This window comes from Archocentrus centrarchus, chromosome 17 (assembly GCF_007364275.1).
Source record: "Archocentrus centrarchus isolate MPI-CPG fArcCen1 chromosome 17, fArcCen1, whole genome shotgun sequence".
NCBI lineage: Eukaryota > Metazoa > Chordata > Actinopteri > Cichliformes > Cichlidae > Archocentrus > Archocentrus centrarchus.
The window spans coordinates 27,984,268-28,007,825 of record NC_044362.1 but is presented as its reverse complement, the minus strand read 5'-3'; the positions used below and the strand labels follow the sequence as shown (position 1 = coordinate 28,007,825).

Here is a 23,558-nt window from a genome sequence, read left to right as displayed (position 1 = left end):
AGATGCGAAGGCTGGGTGGTTAACTTTCAAGATGAACGGGGAGAGAAATCAAAGAGCTCTTTGTAACAAGTCCCAAGGTTGGATGTAGCGATTTGTGAATAAGATGCGTCTATTTGCATATTTTTGTCAAAGGGGAAAATATTAAAATGTATCCGTGTGTGTTGATGTCTCCCTGCAGGATGTGGATGCCTCGGAGATCAAAGTCCAAGTGTGTTTGTATGCCTTTGACCTCCTCTATCTCAATGGCGAGGTAAGGCCTAGTGATGATGATGAAAATATTACCCAGAGATCTCTTAAAACGCTCCTGTTGTCTTTCTTTAAACCGCTGTGCGTGTTTATTGTTTGCGAGTCTGTCCGCGTGCTCGTTGCCCGCCACGATGCCGGCGTCGTCCCTGAATGCCAATGATGCTGCTTCTGGAGGCCGTAACTACATAATGATTGTAATGCTCATTGTAATTCCAGCAGGGTGGATGTGTGTGTGTGTGTGTGTGTAAGTGAGTGTGTCTGAGAGTGAGACGGTGCCTTTTTCAGACTGTTTGTGTGTGTATGTGTTGTGGGTGGTAACTGCGACTGAGTGTGGGAGAGAGTATGTATGTTGCCATCCAAATAACACACAATTTTTAAGCATATTTCTTAAGACTGTTGAAGAAAATGCTAATTACTCTTTCCATCTTCCGATGCTATGTGAGTTTTCCCAAGTGGACAGAAACAAAATTATGTAATTAAAAGACCAATACTGTCTTCTTAAGTTGTGCCATTTCATTGCTACTTCCTCCTAATATGGCATTTATGCAAATGTGTTGAATTAATTTTTCTCTGTATGCACATGCTTTGTGGCTCTTGCCCTTTATTTATTAATTTATTTTTGTTTATCTCTCTCAATTAATTGGAAACATCCAATTGCCTTTGCCCTGCAGTCTTTGTCATTGCTAACTCTGTTGTTGTCCTGGGAGGGTTTGTTGATGCTATTTACACCAGATACATCCCCTGCTAAGGCCTGACCAACCAGCAAGAGCTATTAGTCAGCAGTAGCTACCACACAGGACACCAAGGTCATGTCCTTGATTTTGTATTTATTTATTTATTTTTTATGATTTAGCTGCTTTAGGGACCTGATGATACAAATACACCACATATGCTCATTTTGTAGGGTTGTTTTTTTTTCTTCTTCTTTTTTTTTTTTTTTTTTTAGCCAAAAATATTTTTAAAAAGTTTTTTGCCCTTTAAGGAAAACACATCTATATGACACACTCAAAGCTTTCCATGAGCACTGGCTGGCAGCCATACAACAAACTACTAGTTTGAGTTCAGCTTAATCAGTCTGATCTGATTTCTCTCCTCTTGTGGATTTGAACTTGATCTTTTTATGAAGCGACACAAGTCCTCCTGAGTTTGAGCCCAAAATACTGCCCAAACTTTCATTTGTCACTGCCAGTGTAGCCTACATAACTCTCCTGCAGGAAGGAGACTGAAGAGAAGAGAGACTAAAATCACAGAAATTCTCTCTTCGGTGAAATATGTTGCATTCTCTGGATGTGGAAGATTGGCACGAGCTCAGAGAGCTGCCACCGTTGTCAACTAGGCTAGTGGATTGTCGGTTTTAAACACTTGTCGTCTTTGGCATTGAGCAATTACGCAGTTAGATTAGAAACGGTTTCAATTTTTGGTTCACGCGAATGTTCACGTTTACTGTAAAACATAACTGCTTGCAACCCTAATTCTTCTCCATGATAATTAACTAGATGCTAAAATCTGGGAGGCAGAAATTTATCATAGCAAGCAGTAATTAAGATCATTGTACATCAGTGGTTCTCAAGCTGCTGGGCATAGATCACTGCAGGAGGGGCATCGATAACCATGTGAAAAATCTGAAAGTGGAATAAAGAGGAGTTTTCTGATGCTGTTGTGTTGACCTGTATTTAAGTAAAATTCACAAATGTTGTAGGGCATGAATTTTTTTTTTTTTTTTTAGCTTCTGAAATGGGCATGCCAGAAAAAGTTTTGAGAACCTCTGGTGTGCATGATGAAATAGTAGTGAGTGTGGCACCAAACTTGGATTTCTAAAGCCCCCCCTTTTCCCCTCTAGGTGGCTGCTATATATTTTCTCAGAATGCTCTGTACATGTCCAACAACCTCGATGCAAGACCCACATCAGCTTTGTGTTAATGCATGTCACTGTGCCAGGATATGCCACAGTCCTATTTCATAGCTATGACATGTATAAAGAGAAGAGCATCATTAAGGATTGGCATTGCCTAGCTGCTGTGCCAAGCTTCTGTCAGTGTGTATAAATCCATGTGCTGCCTACTGCGGGCATCAGTTGACACGTGTCACATGACATGTGTTCGCTTCACGTCAGCTTCAAGTTAAGATATCAAATTTACCTCAATTATAATCAAAAAGTCAAAAGTAGACATAATGTGAAGATGTTTACAGAGTGAAATTCCAGTCAAAATCTAAACTCCTGAGGGTATGATCCCCTACCAGCTTCCCACACTTCTTTGGGTTTTCTGGTAGTACAGAAATTGCAACAGTATTTCAGTGCAGCAACTAAGCTGAATAAAATGAAGTAAAGGGAAAAACCCAGCAGTGTCATCATTAATTGATGAAACCTGCATCTGTTGACCTTTAGTGTATTGTCCTTTTCTCAGTGCTGTGTGTGGCTGCTTGGCTGCTTTAGCCAAGTGTTGTCTGACTTGTGATATTTTAGAAGAATATGTGGCCTTTTCAGTTATTTTTAATGGATAAATTAAACTCTAGTAGAGTGGTTGGAAACATGCTCACAAAGACTGTGTGGCACTAAAGGTTGATTGTATCGTAGCATAGCGTACACCAAAGTCTGACATATCTCTAGCTAGAAGTGTTGTGCACCAACTTCTGTAAAACAAAATGTAAAATGTAATAGGTTGTAATTGTTTTTCAAGCACTTAATGCAAAAGCAGCAGCCTTGTGTTCTGCCCATATGACATTTTCTTGTTTTCCTAGCTCCACCAGTATGTGCATAGACACTTTTCTGTTTTTTGTGTTGCAGTCATTTCAGTAAAAGCAGCAGTTTGTGAATAAAGTTCACGCCCACAACCTGACAGATTTTGTCAGTGACATGAAGAAAATTTAATGCTGAATTCTTGGTAAGCAAAAGTGTTGCTGGTTCATTGCAGCTGGAGACACAAACCCCCTTTAGGGTTGCGTCAAGTGTAAAACTGCCAAATCAAACATGCAGAGCTCGGTCGGTGACCCCTGGTGGCAAGGGAGCAGCCGAAAGTTGCTACTGCTACGTACTGATGGTCAGCGCGATAGCATCGGCAAACTCCGTTAGCACATTTTTCCCCTTCCACAGCCCACCTGCAGAGGCCAACCCACAGTTTGAGAAAAACTGCAATGAGCACCTGCTGTTTCACTTTTATTATCTTCACCCCCATTATAATCAGCTCAGTCTCTGCCGCCATTGTTTGTGGGAACGTATATGCATGTAAGTGTAAAAGAAACTTGACACAGTAGTATGGAAAAATCACCAAAGGTGTAATTGCAGAACAATTGAGACAGCGTCGGCCTCTGGCGCAGTGTCGGCATATATTTGGAGCGAGATTATAAATCAAGCATAAGACTATATGTTATGCAGGTTTAAGGCTGCTCGTATGCGCGTACGTGCATGTGTGTGGGTGTTTGTACGTGTGCCCAAAGCTGCCCTGGCTGTGTATCTGTGAGTATACTCTCAGACTGTGCGTTTGTGTATGAGTGGGTAGTTGGTTGAGATGGCATTTCATCCTTGTCATCTCAAGGCTCCGAGCTATAGAGAGGAAATGGTTGTAATGATGCAGTTTTGCCATTTGTAATGATATGTGTTTTTGTTTGTGTGTGTGTGTTGTGCTCAGTCCCTGGTGCGACAGCCATTGTGTCGACGTCGGGCTCTGCTGAGAAAGCTTCTCAGAGGTGGAGGGAGAGTTTGTGTTTGCCCGATCCATCGACTCTGACAACACCGACACCATCGCCGAGTTCCTGGAGCAATCTGTCCGAGGTGTGTGCGTGTGCTTACGTGCGGGTTAGATGGAGACAGACTTTCTTACTTGTTTTCCTTCCTGCTGTCTCTTTGTGTCTCATAACTTTTTGTGTGTGTGTGTGTGTGTGTGTGCCGGCTGCGTACTTTTTTTCCCTCGCCTGCTGTCCCTGTGCGTCTTGAACCTTTTTGTGTGTGTGTGTGGTGTGTTGAGCGAGAGTTTCATTTCATTTGTGCTTTTGTGCGAGGGCTTTTGTGTGTAGTAGTCATTCTTTCCCCGCTTGCTGTCCTTTTGTTTGGCGTGTGTTTGTTGTGTGTTTGCATAAGAGAGATAGAACTTGTTAGTTGTGTAATTGAATTTTCTTGCGTTGTCTGTCTGGCTCTGTTTACGAGGAAGCACATAGAGCTGTGTTTGAGTTATACACCTGTGTCCTTGTCCACTGGCTGTCTTTGTGTCCTCAACCTGCTTTGTTTTGTGTGTTTCAAAAGAAAACAAAGACCTTTTATGTATCTGAAAGATAATCTCTTAATTTCCTTTCTGCGTAGCAGGAATTCTGTGTCGGAGTATTAATCTGTTTGTGTGTTTAGACTCCTGCGAGGGGCTCATGGTGAAGACTCTGGAGAAGGATGCCACCTATGAAATTGCCAAGCGCTCACATAATTGGCTCAAGGTGCGTGCGTGTGCGTGTGTGTATGTGTGGTGATGCACTTCAGTTTTGCTACCCATTAGTCATTCACATTCACGTCACACACACTGCCTACAAACGTCAATGTGCGCTTACCCTATTATAAGGTTGTAACACAAACACATACATATTCAGAGTGACTGTAGAAAAGTCGTTATTTGCCTCCTCGTAGGTACGCTCAGAAAGTTAGAGCCAAAGTGGCAAATAAAAATCCAACTCGTACCTTATTGGCTGATCACGCCTACAAGGTCATACATACATTTCCACTTTTACACTGGACCACAAAACAAACATCTGATATAACTTCTGTGTCAAACTGAGATGGAGTTACGGTGATGAGAGCTGAGACTCTGGACTCTGCTTGGGTTGTAGCCAAAGTCCATAGATGATATGTCCAATCAGGAGCATGCTCATTTTTATTTATTTATGTTTATGCCATGGTGAGGCATCCATCCAGTTAACAAGAATCCCTCCTCCTCCTACAGTAGTGGGCCAAATTTAATCAAACTGGAAACAGTGAACACCTAATGGGTCTTTACTCGAACGGTGCTGAAGGTCCCACTTTTCCATTTTCACAAGAATCACTGTTCTTCCTGGACTTTTGGTCAGATTTTAGTGAAGGTTCCACACAGTGAACCCCTAATGGGTCTTCACTCAAACTGAGCTCAAGGACGAGGTCACATTTACAGGCACTTTTCTGATTTTTCTAACATAACCTTCACACACACTATTTACAGTTTTACCAAATCCTCAGTCCTGATGTACTGAACAATATTCAAACCATTTAGTAAAGTTAACATAAGATTCTTGATTTTGATCACTTTTGAATTTTGCATATTCAGAATGTTAACTTCATGGAATAGCAAGTGATGTAATAGCACATGTTGCATACCACTTGTTCCTGTTAGATGGAGATAATCATGATCTTAATGGTCATGATCATAGAGGGAGTGGTCCTGTTAATTGGAGCCATCCCACTACTAATATATTACGTACTATTACTATTAATAGTAATATGGTCCATGCTATGACGTGCCAATGCATTCACATCTTCATGCTTATAGTAACCTGTGAATTATGACGACTCATGAGCACTGATGAGGTTGTGGACACTGACTTCGTCCCTAAGGTTGGGATAATTAACCTTCAGCAGAAACGTGAACATGTGCCGGCGTGCGTGGGCACACAGCGCACCGCAGCCATCTTTGCTCACCAGATTTGCCTTCTCGTGGCTTTATCTTCTTCTCCAAACTGATGATCGAGTCTAATGATCACCATTTGAACACACTGGAGAAGATCCGGCACGCTTCATAGAGGCTCAAAAACAAGGAGAAAGAAATGGCAGCCACACTGAAAGCGTGGAGAGGTGCGCGACAAGACAGCCTTGAAGGGAAGATCCGCCAAATCGAAATCGTGTTTTTGATTTTCAGTCCAGAAACTTTTTAATGATGTCTGGTGTTTAGAAATATTTTCTAAGCTTTCAGTGCGAATTTTTAAGTGCATGCATACATGATAAATACATATATAAAGGGTATAAACTTAAGTGTAAGGGATTGTGAATTTGACATTTTAAAACTATTTGTTCATCAACTTATTCAGGCAGCATTTAAAAACCGTGACAGTTAATGTTGTTAAAAAAATGACACATGAATGGACCCTCTGGCATTTAATTTATGCACAGACAGTTGGTACCTTTTTTTGGAGTCATAACTGATTTCACTCATTTAACACTGAGCTGTTTTTTTTTTTTGTTGTTGTTGTTTTTTTCCACCTCAGACATTTAAAGTCTCACACTAATGTTTTGCTGTATTGAACTATGATACAAAACTTGTGGTGATTTATACATAAATGTGTTTCTCACATGCTGTTTTCCTGCACCCCCACAGCTGAAGAAAGACTACTTGGAGGGGGTGGGAGACACAGTGGACCTGTGTGTGATTGGTGCCTATCTGGGGAAAGGAAAAAGGACAGGCACCTATGGGGGCTTCCTGCTGGCTTGCTACGATGAAGAAAATGAGGAGTTCCAGTCCGTCTGCAAGGTGTGTGTGTGTCTCTCTATATAAGGCATGTTTCATTAAGGGTGCAACGGTGCAGGCAGCGTATACATGATATACCTCACAGTTCGTTTCACTGCGCAGTTTGACAGCAGGAACATCTCTTTTCCCTCTGAAGCATAAACTGCACAGATAAGGTTTCTAAGTTTTAACTTTTTTAACCAAGCAGCTCATATTATTAATTAGATTATAAAATCCACAAATTATCCATATCTACACAAACATCCTCAGATTCCTGTCAGAAAAGTAACATAAATTCTGAAATCTGTTTGTTTTTTTTTCCGATCCCACTACTTGGGAAATCTGTGCTGTGTAAACATGTCCTCGCATTCCTGGCATTCCACATTAAATGTCTCCGGAGAGAGTGTTTTAATATTTCTATCCTGAACAAGTGTGTCAACATTTCCAGGCAGATGTAGAATCCTTCAACTCAAAATGTTAATCAGTGTAATTAAATTTTGACCTGTGGCATTTGATGCATATAAACGTGCAACGTGTGGGAGGATAGTGATTAAAAAGTCTTTAATAGTGCGGCTAATTTGCAACTTAAAGATGAATTATTTTGACACATTTTCTTTTGTTTCTTCTCTGCGATGCAGAGTTCAGATCTGTGTATTAAGGTGATGTAGAGTGTGGTGCGTTTAATTAAGTGTGAAGGTTTTCTCTGTGTGTGTGTGTGCGCTGTGCTTGTCTGACGTGTTTGTGGTAGCTTTCTTTGTGGGTCTGGTTCGCGCTTTGAACTGTCATGTTTTCGCTCAAGGAAAATCGTGTCCACAAGCGTGGAGGTGTGACTGGGTTGCACCTTAGAATAAGTAGTAAGCATATATTCGAACATGCGTGACCACTCGAGTGTGTGTATTTGTATGTGTGTGAGATAATGACAGCGTGAACAAGTCAGAGTATGACTCCATCACAGAGCATAAATTCAGCCTCTGTCCTGCTAAAGCCTTCATCTCCATCCACCACCACCCCCACCCCATAACTTTTATGTCTTTATCCGGGGAAAAGGGATTTAGTGAGCAGCGAGCACACACTATTTCTACAGCACCTACTTACACACATTCACACCTGGGAGCTCATTGGTACAACCGTACAACCACAGCGTTTACGCTTTTGGCCCACGAGCCGCTCCAGTGGAGCCGATGGAGGTTAAAGCGCCCGTTAAAGACTCACGTTAACTTTTCAGCGATCCTGGTAGTTTTCTCTCTTTTTCACACACTTCATCTGTAAGTAAATTCAGGATAATGTTCACATTTGAGATCAGCATCCTGGGTAAGTGATGGCAGACCGATGTACGCAACAAAGATGCTCCATGAGTGAAAAATGTAGAACAACTCTGGTTTTTGGCTCTTGATTTGATTTTTCAGATTATCTTTTCTTTTGCTTGCATTGATGGAGCCGCAGTGGTTTGCAAGTCCTTCAGTTTGACAACGTTTTATCAATGCATTGTGAGCACTTTTTAAACTTAGTTTCTCCAGCAAGATCCAAAAGGAGCTACAGAGGTGATAAGTTATTTCATAAACCGTTCTCTCAGTTTGGCCTACTGCATCCTGTTTTATTTTATCTTTTTTTTTTCTCCTTCCAGCTCTTACACTCACTTTTGTCCAGAGTTTGGCCACTTTAATAAGATCAAGTCTCGAACTTTGAAATGCACTTGCTCCCATTTTTATTTGAGCTCAGTTATATGTGAATAATTTGGCAGTTACACTCTGCGCTTTTCTAAAGTCATGCAGTGCATCACCTCCTCCATGCACAGTAACTTTAAAAATATTTTTATTAAATACACAGGGACAAACAGTCTTCAAAAGCCAGCGCCCAAAAGCCATTAACTATATGATTAAGTTTCAGACTGACTGCCTGATGTTTGGCACTTATTGGGCTACTTGTTATATTTCAGGCTTGGAAACATTTTGGCTTCTGTATGGCAGTGTCCTTCATTCTCCATTTCTATTCGTGACCATAAATGCATGTGAGAGAAACGTCTAAGACACTGTCAAGTCACTGTTTTTTTGACCAAATACCTCTCTTTTTCTTTTTTTGTGGGCATGATGCCTGCACAGTTACATGAATACACAATGTAAATATTAGGGACGATCTGATACACGTAATAATAGCATCAGTGAAAACGTGTTTACAGATCAGAAACTTGAGTTGACTGAGGCAGTCAGTCACAACTTTAGGTCACCTGTGTTTACAGCATCTTTAGAACTCTTATTTAACAAGAACTAATAAAAGGCCCTGATATTATTACATTGTCTTAAATTCAGTTAGGTCATCATGAGAATTTCCAGGACTCAGTGGCGCTATTCTTGCCTTCCAGTACACATTAGGCAAATGGGACTGCATCGTTGAGCTATTTTAGCACTGGACCTAAGTTGAGAAGGCTGTGTGAGCAGGAGAGCACCAAATCAACTTATAAGATACAGAGATAATGATTATCCGACCATAATTGGTGAACATAAATGCATTATTATCAGCCGAACGCCTGATGGTAAAACAGTCTTAATAAATTTGTCTGGTGCTTTTTTTTTTTTTTTCTTTCCACTCCTTTCCAACTTCTTCAGAGGTCATTTAAACTCTAGTAGGCTTGTTTGTATGTTTAAAAAACAGCCAACTTTAACAGCGAATGTAAACTTAGTAAGTTGGGCTTAATTAAAAGTATTAAATGTAACGTTGCTTATACCTTACACCCGGTTTGGGCAGCAACTCGGTGCCGCTCCTGCAGTTACTTCTGTAAAATGGAAGAAATGCCCTGAAAGAAATGCGATGATCGTGTTTGCTGACTAAACGTGTTATGCACACAGCTGTGTTAAGTAAATTGGGGATGTACAGGTTTTCCGATGTGTATGAGATGACTGGGGTTTAAACTCTGTGGACACGCCGTTAGTCTTTTCTGTCATGCGTCACGGCAGCCCAGCAGTTGTCAGTGTACGCCATGTGACTGCAGCATCCAGTTTCTCCCGTGTGCTGCACTCCATCTTCCCTTTGCTCTCCAGTGTCAGCTACACAAAAAGGAATATATCTTTTGTCTTTGACATTGTGCACTTCAACAGCCCTCTCTTTAGCCGAAAGCACAATCTAAACCGCATTTCCATCTCCCAAATGTAATTTCACCTACATGTCCTGGTGAAGTGTCCTTGAGTGAGCAGCAGATTTGGGAGCAGTGCTGCTGCTGGACATCGACATGACACACAATTCACACGCGTCCTTTCACAGAAATAAGAGAGATGCTAATGAAATGGAAGGTGATAGATGTGAGATATATTTTCCTATGTAGAGTCATTTACAAGCACTTGTTTTAATCATTTAGAGTATTTGAAACCAGCACTGATACATAGTTAAAGCTATTCAGTATTTAATTGTTAATGACCAGTGCTGAAATACTGCAGTTTTGCAGTAGAAAGGATCATATTAAGTCTGTCATCTCCACTTCCTGTTCACACTTATTAATGTACATCAAAGCTGCTGGTTTGCCTTTATTCTGCTAGGTTTCCCCAACAAATACTGGTATTATGTCAACATGCATCTCATTAAATTGTTTGGTCTGTTTTCTGTGAGCCATTAAAATACCTAGAAGTGTATTTACAGTTTGCTGTCTTTGGCAGTAGCTTGATATTAGGCGGGCAGGAATGACTCAGAGCAGCAAGCTGAGAGGGTTTCGTCAAATAGAAAAATCAAAAGCTTATTGGAAAGAAAAGCGCTGCCAAACAAATAGGACCTGAGCTGCACAACCTTTTCTCCACCTAGAAGAAATTAAGAGGGTAGATGACAGACGCACACAAGTCACTCAAGTGCAAAATTCCCACATACAGGAGAAAAAAATAAACATGCAGAGGGGGCAAGAGACAAGGACGTTCGTGCACGGCTGTCGAGTAAAGAAGGCTGCCATTGAACTTCACCTTTCTTTTTTTTTTTTTCTTTTTAATGAAAGCAAGATTATTTTTTTTAGTTAGTTTCAGAGCAGCTTTGTTCATTTCATTTTGTTTGCTGTTTAAAAATATTTAGTTTTATTAGTTCTGTGTTTGTTTTAACTAAAATAATATTGGAGTTAGTTGTCAGGGGCACGATTTAAGAGTTCAAAACGTACAAAAAAACAAACATTTTGTAAAGGCAGTTGGCACACAGTCATGCATCCCCGGCTCAGTAAACATGCCTCCTTAGTAGGGCTGGGTATTGTTAGGAACCTCACGATTCGATTTCGATTATTGCTGTTGCGATTCGATTCGATTCGATACGATATTGATTTAAAGTTGATTTAAAGTTGTGAAGACACAAATGATTTAAGATAATGTTGATATTTTTAAAATATTTATTTTCATACAAACTTCTGTAACTTCACATTTCTGAGCAAAGAAACAAACTTCTTTCTGCAATGTGCTTAAAGTAGAAAACTGTTCTTAAACAATAAAAAATAAAGTGCATGTAAAATAAAATTAGGCATAGCTTATCCCTTGAAAGTCTAATATAATTAAAAATGCATTTCAATAACATCTGTGCATATCAGTGCAGATTTAAACATAAATCATAGGGTTGTATTCAACTGAATTGCACTGAAAAAGTTTAGTGCTTGTAAACATTCTTAGCTTTTGAACATGTAGTGATTAACCTCTAATTTTTGAACATATCTTGAACTGAACTATAGTACTGTAGCCAGAAATAAAGAATTGTACTGTAACAGTACAGTTCTTCATTTCTGGTTACAGACTAAGTGGGCACGTGGAGATTCTTGTTCAGAAAAAGCAGCTGATCCACATGCTCAGGCTTCAATGCACTTCTCTGGGCTGTGACTATGTCACCTGCTGTGGAAAAGATCCTTTCAGCAGGTACACTACTGCCTGGGATGCAAAGGTACCTTTTAGCTTGGCATGACAACAGGTTGTGCTTCATGTTTTTGTAGCGCATCTGCGTGGTATCTGGTTAAGTGGTTGCGCAGGTTTGTCGTGTTACTGCAGTACTTTAATTCTCTCTGGCACAGCTTACATACCACCTTGCTTTTGTCGACTTCTTGAGTTCCAGATTTAGACGGGAAAGCAAAATGAGCCCAAACATCTGACTTAAAAGTTGACGGAGTTAGCTTTCTACAGCTGCTCACCATGACTGTTGTTATGCGCTCAGGTGCTCAGCACAGTAACCAAACTCGCAGCGCCCCCAACGTGGCAGGAGGTGAATCGATTCTGAGGAGCCCCCTAATCGATTATGAATTTTGCGTGAAATTATTGCGATGCATCGATTCTTCAATTATTTTACCCACCCCTACTCCTTAGGCATATTTGACAAAGACTAAAATTTAAAAAGATGTTTCCAGCTATTTTAACTCTGAGCTGTCACCAGACACTGGACACGGCTAACACAGAGCGAGACAACCACCTACTCTCATATACTTGCAGATCATCACCAAAGATATATTAACTTCAAGAGCGTGTCTTTGTGAGGCGAAACCCACAGGGAACCCATTCAGCCACAGGGAGCGCTCCATGTTCTGGGAAACAGGTTTGAACCCGGAATTTTCTTGCTGTGAAGTGATGCTGCAAACCGCTTCAACATGCATTTTATTTCAGTCTAAGTCTAGTTTAATTTTCTCACTTAGATTTAGTTAAACTGTAATTAATATGAAAATCTTGCTTCATTTCTTTGTGCCTGCACTGAAACTCACACTGGTCAGTACCTCCCTGTGTTTTCAGGCGTAAAAATCAAAAAATAGTGTTTTATAGATAAACAAATTTAGATTGGTCAAATTAAGAGTGGCTTCATAATATAGTGGTTTACACATTCACCTGACAAGCAAAAGAGCCCTGGTTCAGTTCTGCTAGGAGCCACAGATCCCTTTGGGGTTGCATCAGGAAGTGTGTTTGGCATTAAAAAATAAAATAAAATCTGCCAAATCAAACATGTGGAGCTTCCCGCTGTGGCGACTCCTTCTGACTACAGGAGCAACCTAAAGTAGCTTCTATTTGTTCAAATTAAGGGATTTAAAAATAAAGGATAGTTTTTTTTGTTGTTGTATCGAAAAATGTCAATATTGGTGAGCATTGCTTTTTTGCATTGTTAACTTGCACACAAACACCTGTATTGATCGGATCGGCTGCTGGGGGGGGGCTCTTATTATCCACCAAACAAACTAGTTGTAGTTGGCTCACCTCTACTTCATGTGGAACAGATAGCTAATGCTGGATAAACCTCCAAATCTTCTTGAATGCAACCTTTAAAACACACAGTCAGTCTTATCATGGAGATCTGCAGAATACATGTAAATCTGTAAGCTGGCATATCCTATATTTACATGACACACCAGCCTGTTTTATTCCGCTTTTTCTGTGTGTCTCAGCACGTTGGGTGATTCTTGTGTCTCTGCAGGCTCAGGTCTTTTGAGAGGTGACATGTTGCTTAATACGAAGCAGGCAGACAAGATGCTCGTGGTGTAGGGAGGGATTTTCTTGCTGTTCTCTGTTTTGCAGCCTGCTGCCAAATGTCTGCTGCCTCACACACATCTAAGTCTGTGTGTGTGTGTGTGTGTGTGTGTGTGTGTGTGTGTGTGTGTGTGTGTGTGTGTGTGTGTGTGTGTGTGTGTGTGTGTGTGTGTGTGTGTGTGTACACGTCTCTTATCTCCTTTCGTCTCTTCCAGATCGGGACAGGCTTCAAGGATGAAGATCTGGAGCAGCATTACAAGTTCTTAAAGGTAAAGTGTCACAGCATAGCTGTTGCACTTATACTTTAAATAAAAAAAAAATAACACATTTGTTTCTCTACATTGATGTCTTGATTTTTTTTTTTTCTCTTTTTTTTCCCTCACAACCCCTAAGGGAGCCATATATTTAACTGTAGACTCATCTAGATTAGCTTTGTATGATTTCAGAACAGTCCTTATGTGTCTTACACTGGGCCTTGTTTCAACCTCACAAAACAAGCTGTTTTAGTGCCTCTTCCTTTGAGCCAGCTTCCTTCTGATTGGCTGTCCCTCACAAACAGAAGGTTTGAACAGCCGCCTTCTGCACTCGAAGCCAGAGCCGAGTGCCTGAGGTGACCGTATTAAGAATCCCATCATACTGACTTCATTCAGAGCCAAGAGGAGACAAAGTTGTTTAGAGCAGTCTGAAGCCTGAGCTAGGGTCTACTTGGACATGCATGAACCTCAATGTTTAATACTTTTCCATGTTTAATATTAGCATCCACTGTAGTAATAGCACATATGTGACAGAAAATAAAGAAATCAGAATGAATTTGACCAAAGATTTGAAGGGTTTGGGAACCATTTAATTCCACAAATAATCATTCCTACATTAAATTCTTCGTTCATTCCATCTCTTCAAATCATATTTGAAGACCAAGATTTTGGTATCAAAATAACACGCCCAGTATACAGACTCCTAATGTACAGCTTTATTTTGTAATCAGCATCTCAATAAACTTTTAATTATCCAAAACGAGAGAAGTAACAGAAATAAGCTCAGAAATTACAGATGGTATTTTCTCCCCTCTCCGCTTGTGCACACGTTACGTACTACTCTAAAATAAGTTGCACGTGCTGTTTAAAGGTGGTCATGTAGGTGTGTTCAGGAAATGTTGAGCTGGCACTGTGAACCACACCTGTTTTACCATTGGAATAAAACGTGGTTAGTGAACCTGTCGGTGCGCTCCGATGCCGGTTAATGAATTTCTTTTTCAATTTCCATTTGAAGAGGTTTGCTCTGGAGCAGCGGAGCAGCCGGAGCATTTGAAGAAACTTGACAAATGCTCTCTGAAAATGATAGCTGTTATGAGAGTGTAAATTCATTTCAATATTCAGCTGGCTTTATCAGCTAAATTTATTCCTCCTTTTGCAGGAATAAAAACAGACCGGGGTTTTTAAAATGCAGTCATCTGTTTATAAAACACAGTAATCGTTATTTAATACAGATCGAGCAAACCTGGTGAGCGCTGTGGGTTTTTTTTTTTTTTTTAAACCTCTTTTTTTTTTTTTTTTTAAGATTAAAGGTTTAAATTTTGTGTAACAAACTGCTGCACGGTGTAGAATCGCTACAGTGAAGCTGTGATCGAGAAAGCGGTGTAACCTTTTTTTTTCCCTGAGACCAATAGAGCCTGCACTGTGCTGCTTTGCAATGAAGGTGATGGATGGTGAATTAAGGCAGGCCAGTGGTGTGGCCGTGTTGCTTTAGTTGCAGCAGTGCTGCAAGCCGAAGGGACTGTAGACAGGGAGACGATTGGCTCTGTTCGCACTCCCCTGGGTGGTGAGTTGCTGTGCTGTAACACCGGGGGCTGAGCTGACCCCCCAGTTTTTCAGTCTAATCTTTATTCTGGTGCCTGAAAAGGATTATGGGTAGTACACACAAAAGCCTGACCAATACTGGAATTTTTTTTTTGGGAAGGGGGGTTCTGATTTATTAGGCATTTAAAGCAAAAGTACAATTTGGATATTCACCATAAAGTCTCCCAGAAATGATTCCTAAAACCTGGAATTTGAAGCAGAGAAGGTGTTTTATAACAAGAGGTTAAATGAGTTGTTAGGGGGGCATTCAGCGTGATTGATCTGAACACAGGAGCTTAGCAGTGGTGACGCTGACATTGTGACAGTCATTCATAGCTTATTATTAGATTACATTTATGCTTTAAAAATCATAGATGTGGTGTTTTTGAGGAGGAGTACCATAGACCTTTACCTTCCACAGAGTTTATTTTCAGGAGTAGTCCAAAATAGTTGTCAGCAATACAGCCCAATTGTATCATAATATTTCAAGGAAATTTTCAATAATGATATTTATGACAGTATAGGGGGGGGGGGATTCTTCGGTAATTGCAGCTCGCAGGCAGCAGCTGTTACATGCAAATGAAATGAAGGGTGTTTTCCATCCTTCTTTTTCATTGAGTTACTGTCATTGATGACAGACTACCTCATTTGAAATGTAGCCTTCACAGTATTATAGTGCAGTAGTAGTGACGCAACATTATATCCAGTGACACAGCGTAAGTTAAATGTTAACTGCTTATAACTCCTAAAAACCTACAGTGGCTACGGAAAGTATTCAGACCCGTTTAGATTTTTCACTCTTGCGATATTTCAGTTTTTCTTTTTTAATACATTTGGAAAAATTTCTACATTTCTGGGGTTTTTTTCTGTCAAGATGGGGTGCTGAGTGTACATTAATGAGAAATAAAATAAACTTTTTTGATTTTAGCAAATGGCTGCAATGAAACTAAGAGTGAAAAATTTAAAGGGGTCTGAATACTTTCCGTACCCACTGTATGTGTCATTGTGTGCAGTTGCATTATATCATTAACATCATGATGTGACACTTTTTTTTTTTTTTTTTTTTTTTTTTAAATTTGTATCATCATTAGTGGAAATACTATTTTTTTTCTTTGTACATTTCACATTAAAAGCTCTGAGGAAAACTAAATCCCCAAATACAGCTTCTGTTCCTGATCATGTGCTTAAAACGTTCCACGTTCACATTGAAAGGACGCCACAAACGGGAATAACGGCGTCCGCATCAGCTGGGACAGGCTCCAATTTTTTTTCCCGCCTCAAGTAGAAGTGCTTTTCTCGTTTTCAAGCTTATCGTTTCACATCATATAAACCAAAATATTCCAGAGCGGGCACAAACCGTGCACTTTGCCCAGCAATAACAACTGTGCTTGATTATATAATTGCCACTCCACCTTAAATAAGTCACTTTACATGCTCCGAAGATGAGTTCTTCACTTGGCGTAAATACATTTAAATCAACATGAATAATTGCATGTAGCTGAAATAGCTCTGACACATTGATACAGCACCTTTTTAGGTTTGTGTGAAGTGTAATTATGATGCTCTGGAAGGTGTGTAAAATTGCAGCATTACAGTTTTATTAACTCCACCTAATACTTGACCCATCTAACGATGATAATAATAACTCTGTCTGTTATATAGCTGTCTCTGTGTATCCTGAAGTATAACTGAGAGGCCACAGGTTTGAGCTCCAGCAGAACTCAATATTTTATAAGACTCTACACGCCTACCAGCTCATGCATTGTAATTCACTCTGTATTGGAGTGTCACTTGAATGCCCACAGTATAAATAATGTGTGTGGGGAAACAGCACCGCTACAGCTGGCGCTTTCTTTCCCCCCCCCCCCGAATTATTTAACTATGACCCAGTTCTGTGGACACTGCAGCAATCTCGTTAACATTAAACTGTTTCAGAGGCACATTCGCTGAAATGGCTGTTTCACGCCAAAACAAGATGGGTAGCATTTTGTAAAAGAATGACACCTACGCTGACAGAATGATTGCTTGTGTGAAAGTTAAAATGGTACTTCTAAATATTGTACAAGCTGACGTTTCTTTCTCAGTCAGCTTGCAGGAACAGAAACGGTTTGGTGGCGAAGCCTGAGAGGTAAATATCGAGTGTCAAGCTATTTCTGAATGAAATCTACAAAAACGTCGTCCCTGCGGGTGTATGATAATGTGCCTTTGAAATCCTGTTGGCCCCACCAAGAAAGTAGGTATCGTTTTAATATGAGAGTGCTGAAAGTCTGCGACTGTCTCTTGGGATGTGGTTTTTGAGACACCGGCACAATTCAGCAGGGCAACCAAAACCGCTCCATCACTGTCTTTTTAGCAGGTTCTCTGTGCATGCATTGCCCTAGTTTTACACTGTGCATCGCTATATGTACAGTGTATGTACACTCCAGTTGTTTTCACATGTGGGATACGTAACATTCGTCAGTCTGTTCAAATGATTGCAATCTTTCATTCAGACACGAGTCACTTTTTTTTCATGGTTTCAGACACACAGCTCTGAAGGAAGATGCAACAGTGCATGTGTCGTATTATGTACTCTGCAGGAGATTTAACAGTATATCAAGTGGCAAACAGTGCATGAGGTCAAAGCCCTGTTATTGTGGCTGCTATATTATAATAGCTGCTTTAATAATAAGAGTTGCTGCTTACTATGTGTAATTATGGAAAGGAGAATATCAACACGGATTAGACAACTATGAGGGGTGTGCAAAATAACAGAATTAAATTTGCACAGTCTTCTTTCCAAGGGCTGTTTTGGCTTGTTGGGCTGTTTTAGATGCTTCCCAGAAGTCCCACTCTGACCACTGTGCACCTAAAACTTAAGCAGAGACACTTCTCTGCGAAGGTGACCCAGATTTTCCGTGGATTACCGTTGGTGGTGATTAGAGCTGGGTTTCCGACTTGGATCGAGCAGCTTTCAGTCCACAGCTTTCCCAAAAATGAAAATTCAGTCAAAGCATCACCATTTGGGAACACTGGAGGAGATCAGACATGGCAGAGGCACAATTACAAGTGAAAATAACGGGACTAATATGACACATTCTGAATAAATGGCAACCAGACTGGAAGCTGTCGAGAGTCTGAAGAGAAAGTGATCCTGAAGGGGAGAACTGCTAAATTTAACTGTCTCCACGACACAAAAAAATATACTTTAAGTAACTAATGAAGTTACCGACATTCTGGTATCCTTTACCCCTATTGGTAGTTGCTTCAGTTATTTGCCTCAAACTTCAGATAAGGTCATCTCAGGACCCGCACACTTGGTTATTTTGCTGGAGTTCATTGACATTCCTTTCCTGGTTCCCATATTGCTGCCAGTCTCTTCCTGTGTGAACGCTTCTTTAACGATGGATTCTGTTGCTTTCTGATGCTGCAGGGATGTAATAAACTTAAACTAACTGACCTCGACTCCTGTTAATATACCAAACTCAACACACATGCCCAAACTGTGGGCATATAAACTGTGTTTTTTTTTTTGGTTTTTTTTGCACACTGATACTTTTTTTGGTCCGTTTTGGTGCTGAATGGGGTTAAAAAGTCAGATGCTGAAAGTTCTAATCTGGTGCTGCCCGTCTGTTTATGGAGCTGCGTGCATTCAGTTTATGCTGCGCTAAAAGTAAAAATGTTGCTTCATCCAACTTGGACTGCAATCGTGACTTTTTATGAAGTGTGTCTGAGCGCCGTGCACAAGCTGTGCATATCTGAAGGGTTTTATGTGTTTGTATTCTTAAACATTTCAAGCGTAAGGGGGACAAATTTGAGTCTGACAGATTACCATTAACTCTGGATACACACTTTGATATTGTACTGTTAACAAGATGGATAAATTAATTGTTAATTTTATGTTCTCTAGGAGCACATCCTGCCCAAGCCCCGTGCTTACTACCGCGTTGACCAATCAGCCGAGCCCGACGTGTGGCTGGATGGCGTGCAGGTTTGGGAGGTGAAGTGCGCCGACCTCTCGCTGTCTCCGGTCTACAAAGCTGCGATGGGACTGGTCAGTTCAGTGTTTTAATCTGCCCTCCCATGTGTTTCCACTGATAAATTCTGCCTGTTATGCTCTGTTGCCTACAGTGAAAAGTCATAATTAGTGCCTCTTAATTGAGTTATTAAAAAATGTTGTAAAAGTGTCTGGATTTAATAGAACAGATACTTGTTTATTACTGTGGTTTGGCTGCGTGTTAGAGTCCCTCAGTGCAAATAAAAAAGGTTTGCCAGAATACAGCTCCAGTTTTAACAACAGGCTCAGATGGATATAACATTACCATTAATTAAAAAAAAAATCTGGTTTTAAATTTGCCAGGTGTTGCATTTTATTCTCAGTAAACCTTTTTACATCGTATCTTTAAACACTTGAATATGAGATGTTTGGATGAGTAAACAAAAAGAGGATTAGCAGTATCAATTCTTTTTAATGCTGTGATCCCCCAGGTTAGTTTTGACAGGTAATTTTGTAAGATTACTCTGAGGCTTCACGCATAATGTAGCAACAGCTTTCTCCAGCAGTCAGTGGCCTGAAAAGAGTGTATGTTTTGTGAGAAATTATGGCAGCACCAGTGCCACTTTTGTGGGACATAAACAAAAATGTTGACATTTACCGTATGGATTCATTTACATGTTTTGCTAATGATGCCAGTCCCCTCTGTGTATGTGAGGCTTGCACTTTAAATGATGGTTATGCCGTCCTGGCAAGTCAGCGCATGAAGCGCTCGGGTACTTGAGCAAAGGCCCCGTCGTGCTCGGTTGTAAACCTCTCGCATGTGCTGTCATGATGATCTAAGCCAGTGGTTTCCGAGCTTTTTACATCCAAGGCGCACCAAAAGGCAAGCCAGAATTTCAAGGCACAGCTGTATTCATATCTGTGCAAAATATTGCCTTACCTTGCTTCCATATCAAACCATTGATTTCAGGAATTTTTTACACCCCTCCTAAGCCTCAAAATTTGATCATGCCCCATTAGCCTTTAATATTAGCTTAGAATTCACTTGGGTACAGGCTGCACATTAACAATTTGTTCTCTGCAGGATTACAGCAACTTTTACCACAAGGTTTCAAGATCGAATTGATCAGCCAGATTATTATCTGTGTTGTGCAGTTATTTATTACATCTGGCACCCAGAATTCATATAAAAAGCCTTTTGTATTTGATAAACTGTAGCTGCGGCTTCCAAAAATCTTAAATGCACCCTTTCACATCCAACATTTCTGCAAAGAAAATGAAATGCACAGCACACTTTCTGAAGGTGGTAAAACACCCAGAGAGGCACGTGATTCGAATGCATTTTTGGAACTGGAGTGGAAATGTTTTGATATTTTCAAACCTTGAACTAGCAGGGCCTGAACATCTTTCAGTGTATGCCAGTCAACAAAATACCCTGTACATGTGGGAGTGCAATAGAAGTAGCAACAAATAATCTCAAGAAGCAAGAGCTTGTTTTTAATCATGATTCTGGTGATCTGGCCTCCTTCAGGTGGATGCGGAGAAGGGCATTTCTCTGAGGTTCCCACGCTTCCTTCGGATTAGAGACGACAAGAAGCCCGAAGATGCCACATCCGCAGCTCAGGTACTGGTTCCCCCTATGAATATGAAAAGAGCAGTGTACTGACATACAAAACAATGTCAAACACACCTCTTACAGGGCTAGAAAGTGTGAAGGTCAAACAGGTCAGGACTGTGATGTAGTAAAATTCAGTCATACGTTTGTTTGGCCGTGTTGTATAGAAATGCATCAGCAGCATCATCACCACAGTCACTTCACAAGAGCTGTCCTGTAAAATTTCATGGGTGAAAAGCACTCCAAGGACAGATTTTTAATATATATATATGTTGAACAAAGCTATATTACAGTCAGTTAAAGCAGCACCTCCTGGGTTAGTGGTGAGGTCGGGGCGATATACTGTGAGGCAGCAAACTATGATTTGTGTTGTACAGCAGAAATCTGCAAAGCAGTTATACAAATTTAAGTATAAAACACCAAGCTCAGAGCATAAACCATTAATTCTGTAACTTTAGGTTATCAACGGATGAACAAAAGTTTCTCCAGAACTCAAATCAAGTTTCAGCAGTTTCATTGGCTCGTTTTCTTTATGCTAAGTTGACGTCTGAATGACCCTACTGCTGACCCACCAGCATATAAAATTTTTATGACTATCACCATACTGACCTGAGTTACAGGACTGTATGTGGACTGTATATTTTATAAAGTAAAAATATATACAAATGCATTTTCTCTCGAGAGAACCACCTTTTCAATTTCCATTGACACATATATACAAATATATTAAATTTTTATTTTCCATAGATTGCAGCATTAGTGAGTATATATATATATATATATATATATATATATATATATATATATATGCTGACATAAAGCACTGCAATTAGATTCCTACTGTGTGGGTAAAACTGCTGATTATTTCTTCTTTAATCCATCAATCAGTTTGCTCTATAGTGTGTCCAAAAACAACCCCAAGCCAATATCTTTTCATTTTGCTGATGCATCACATATAAAAGCAAAAAAAATAATAATAATTTGCTGCACTATTGACAACCCATAACTCATCATGATTTTGTATTTTTTGACACATAGATAAATCAGCTATCAGATTAAAGATGTTCTTAATTTAAAGGATACGTGTAAGAATGAAAATATGGAGCTGGAAATGAGTCTTATAGGTCACAAAGTATGAAATGCATAAAATGAAAAACTGTCTGTTGGGGCATTTCGTCTTAATTAACCCAACCAGGCAAAAAAAGGTTTTCATGCACTTTTCAGACTTTAGATTTTCAGCTTCGGCTTCACTAACACGTCTTTCTGCTCCTCCTGAGTAGAAATGTCCCAAATAGACGCTGTCTGTTGGCCGTGTATGTCAAATAGAACATGAATTTTCCAAATTGTTGTACTGCAAAAAAAGCCCAAACACACACAAAACTCACACTCTGAGCCCAGAAATCTTTCTGATGCATGTAACTGATACTGAAGTTTGCTTTTTTTTTTTTTTTTCCTTTCTGTATTCTGAAAGTTTTATTTTTTTTCTGAAGGTTGCTTTCATATACCATTCATAGTTTGATTTATAGGAGAGCTTATGTCTGAAAACATGTTGAACATTGATTTTTTTTTTCCTCTTGCTCTGCTGTCGACCGTGTTCTGTGATTCAAAGAGATCCCCCGTGTAAAAAACCTTTTGACTCCATCATGTCAACAAAATGAAACAAGGTTTTTAAAGTTTGATTCTCTGCTAAACATTTTGCAACACGCTTTCTTGCATCACGCGTTGCCTTAGATGCACCAACTCTGAAACGCATCCAGCGGCTCTCTGGAAAAATCCAGGTTCATTGTAGTGGAACACCACCTGTGCCCAAATTTGTGTAGCATTTTTAAAAAACTGAACTACAATAAAATGTTAATATTCACTGAGTTGAATCAGTATCCATCTGTTACTTATAGAGTGTTGATATGAGCTGTTTGTGGCGGGGAATCGAGTTGGAACATCAGCTGCGTTAAAATGATGCTTCTGTCAGTTAATATTAGCGGAAGATGCGCACGCGGTCGTTAGCACGTCGTTTCACGTCACCTGATGTACCGCACGATTTAAATAAAACTTAACCTCATTCGAGTGGGTGGGAATTAAGAAAACATGAACACGAGCCAGATCGTGTTGGATGCAGCCAGTTTTTGGGCTGAGAATCAAAGCTTCACCTTGATCCCGCGGAGGAGAAATAATGTGATGCTTCATTGTTTTCCTCCTCACTGTGCCACCCTGCTGTACTGGTACTGATACTGCTGATTCTGGGTGGGCCTGCTGTTCACGCATTATTCATTGTCCCGCCTTCCTCCTCCCTCGCCCCCGAACTCCGATGAGCCCATGTGAACGCAGCCTCCGTCTAGCACTCAGCAGCTGGGAGTCACCGACTTCAAAGCCCGGCATATGAATAATCAAACTGATATTTTTAGCTTCTCCTCTTCATGTTTCTGACCTCACTCCATGATCGTCTCTCCCTCGTTCCCTCCCTCCACCCTGCTTCCCCTCTTTCTCGCAAATCCTCTCGCCTTCCTTGTTCTCTCTCAATGTCTCTCTCCCTCTCAATCTCTGCAGATCGCCGACTTGTACAAGAAGCAGCAGCAGATTCAGAATCAGGGGGAAAAAGCTGACCCAGAGGACTACTACTGATCGTCTGCAGCCATCAGCAGAGAATAATAAATAACTGTAATTGTAAATAGTTTCTTTCTTTGTGTGCTGTTGAATGAAAATAAAGGCTCTTGCCAATTTTAAGCATCCTGTGATATGTCATTGATTTGTTGAAGCTGCTCCTTTTTACTTCCTTTGATTTCCTTTTGAGAGTCAAAATTGCATAAACATCTCACCGCATGCGATGCACATAAATTCCTGAAACCCACATCGATTCAGCAGCTGCAGCATACCTGCCGGTATTAGATCCCTATCAGAAATTCACTCTGCAGAACCGCCAAGTAAACCCAGAAAAGTATGGGTGGCATGCAAATACTTTTTAGACTGTCCCGATTCATCCTCAAAAAGGCAGCG

At 40.3% G+C, this 23,558-nt stretch overlaps 1 protein-coding gene across 1 annotated transcript in view; it reads left to right on the top strand.

The window, feature by feature from the left end:
* Nucleotides 1-23,288, top strand: part of lig1 (ligase I, DNA, ATP-dependent) — a 60,889-nt gene extending 37,601 nt beyond the window's left edge. The window contains 9 exon segments of the mRNA XM_030751782.1: nucleotides 179-250; nucleotides 3,873-3,913; nucleotides 3,915-4,015; nucleotides 4,583-4,665; nucleotides 6,567-6,719; nucleotides 13,357-13,410; nucleotides 18,866-19,009; nucleotides 20,484-20,576; nucleotides 23,112-23,288. Of these exon segments, the coding sequence (XP_030607642.1) occupies nucleotides 179-250; nucleotides 3,873-3,913; nucleotides 3,915-4,015; nucleotides 4,583-4,665; nucleotides 6,567-6,719; nucleotides 13,357-13,410; nucleotides 18,866-19,009; nucleotides 20,484-20,576; nucleotides 23,112-23,186 (816 nt within the window). The 3' untranslated portion in view covers nucleotides 23,187-23,288.
* The last annotated feature ends 270 nt before the right edge of the window (nucleotides 23,289-23,558 follow it).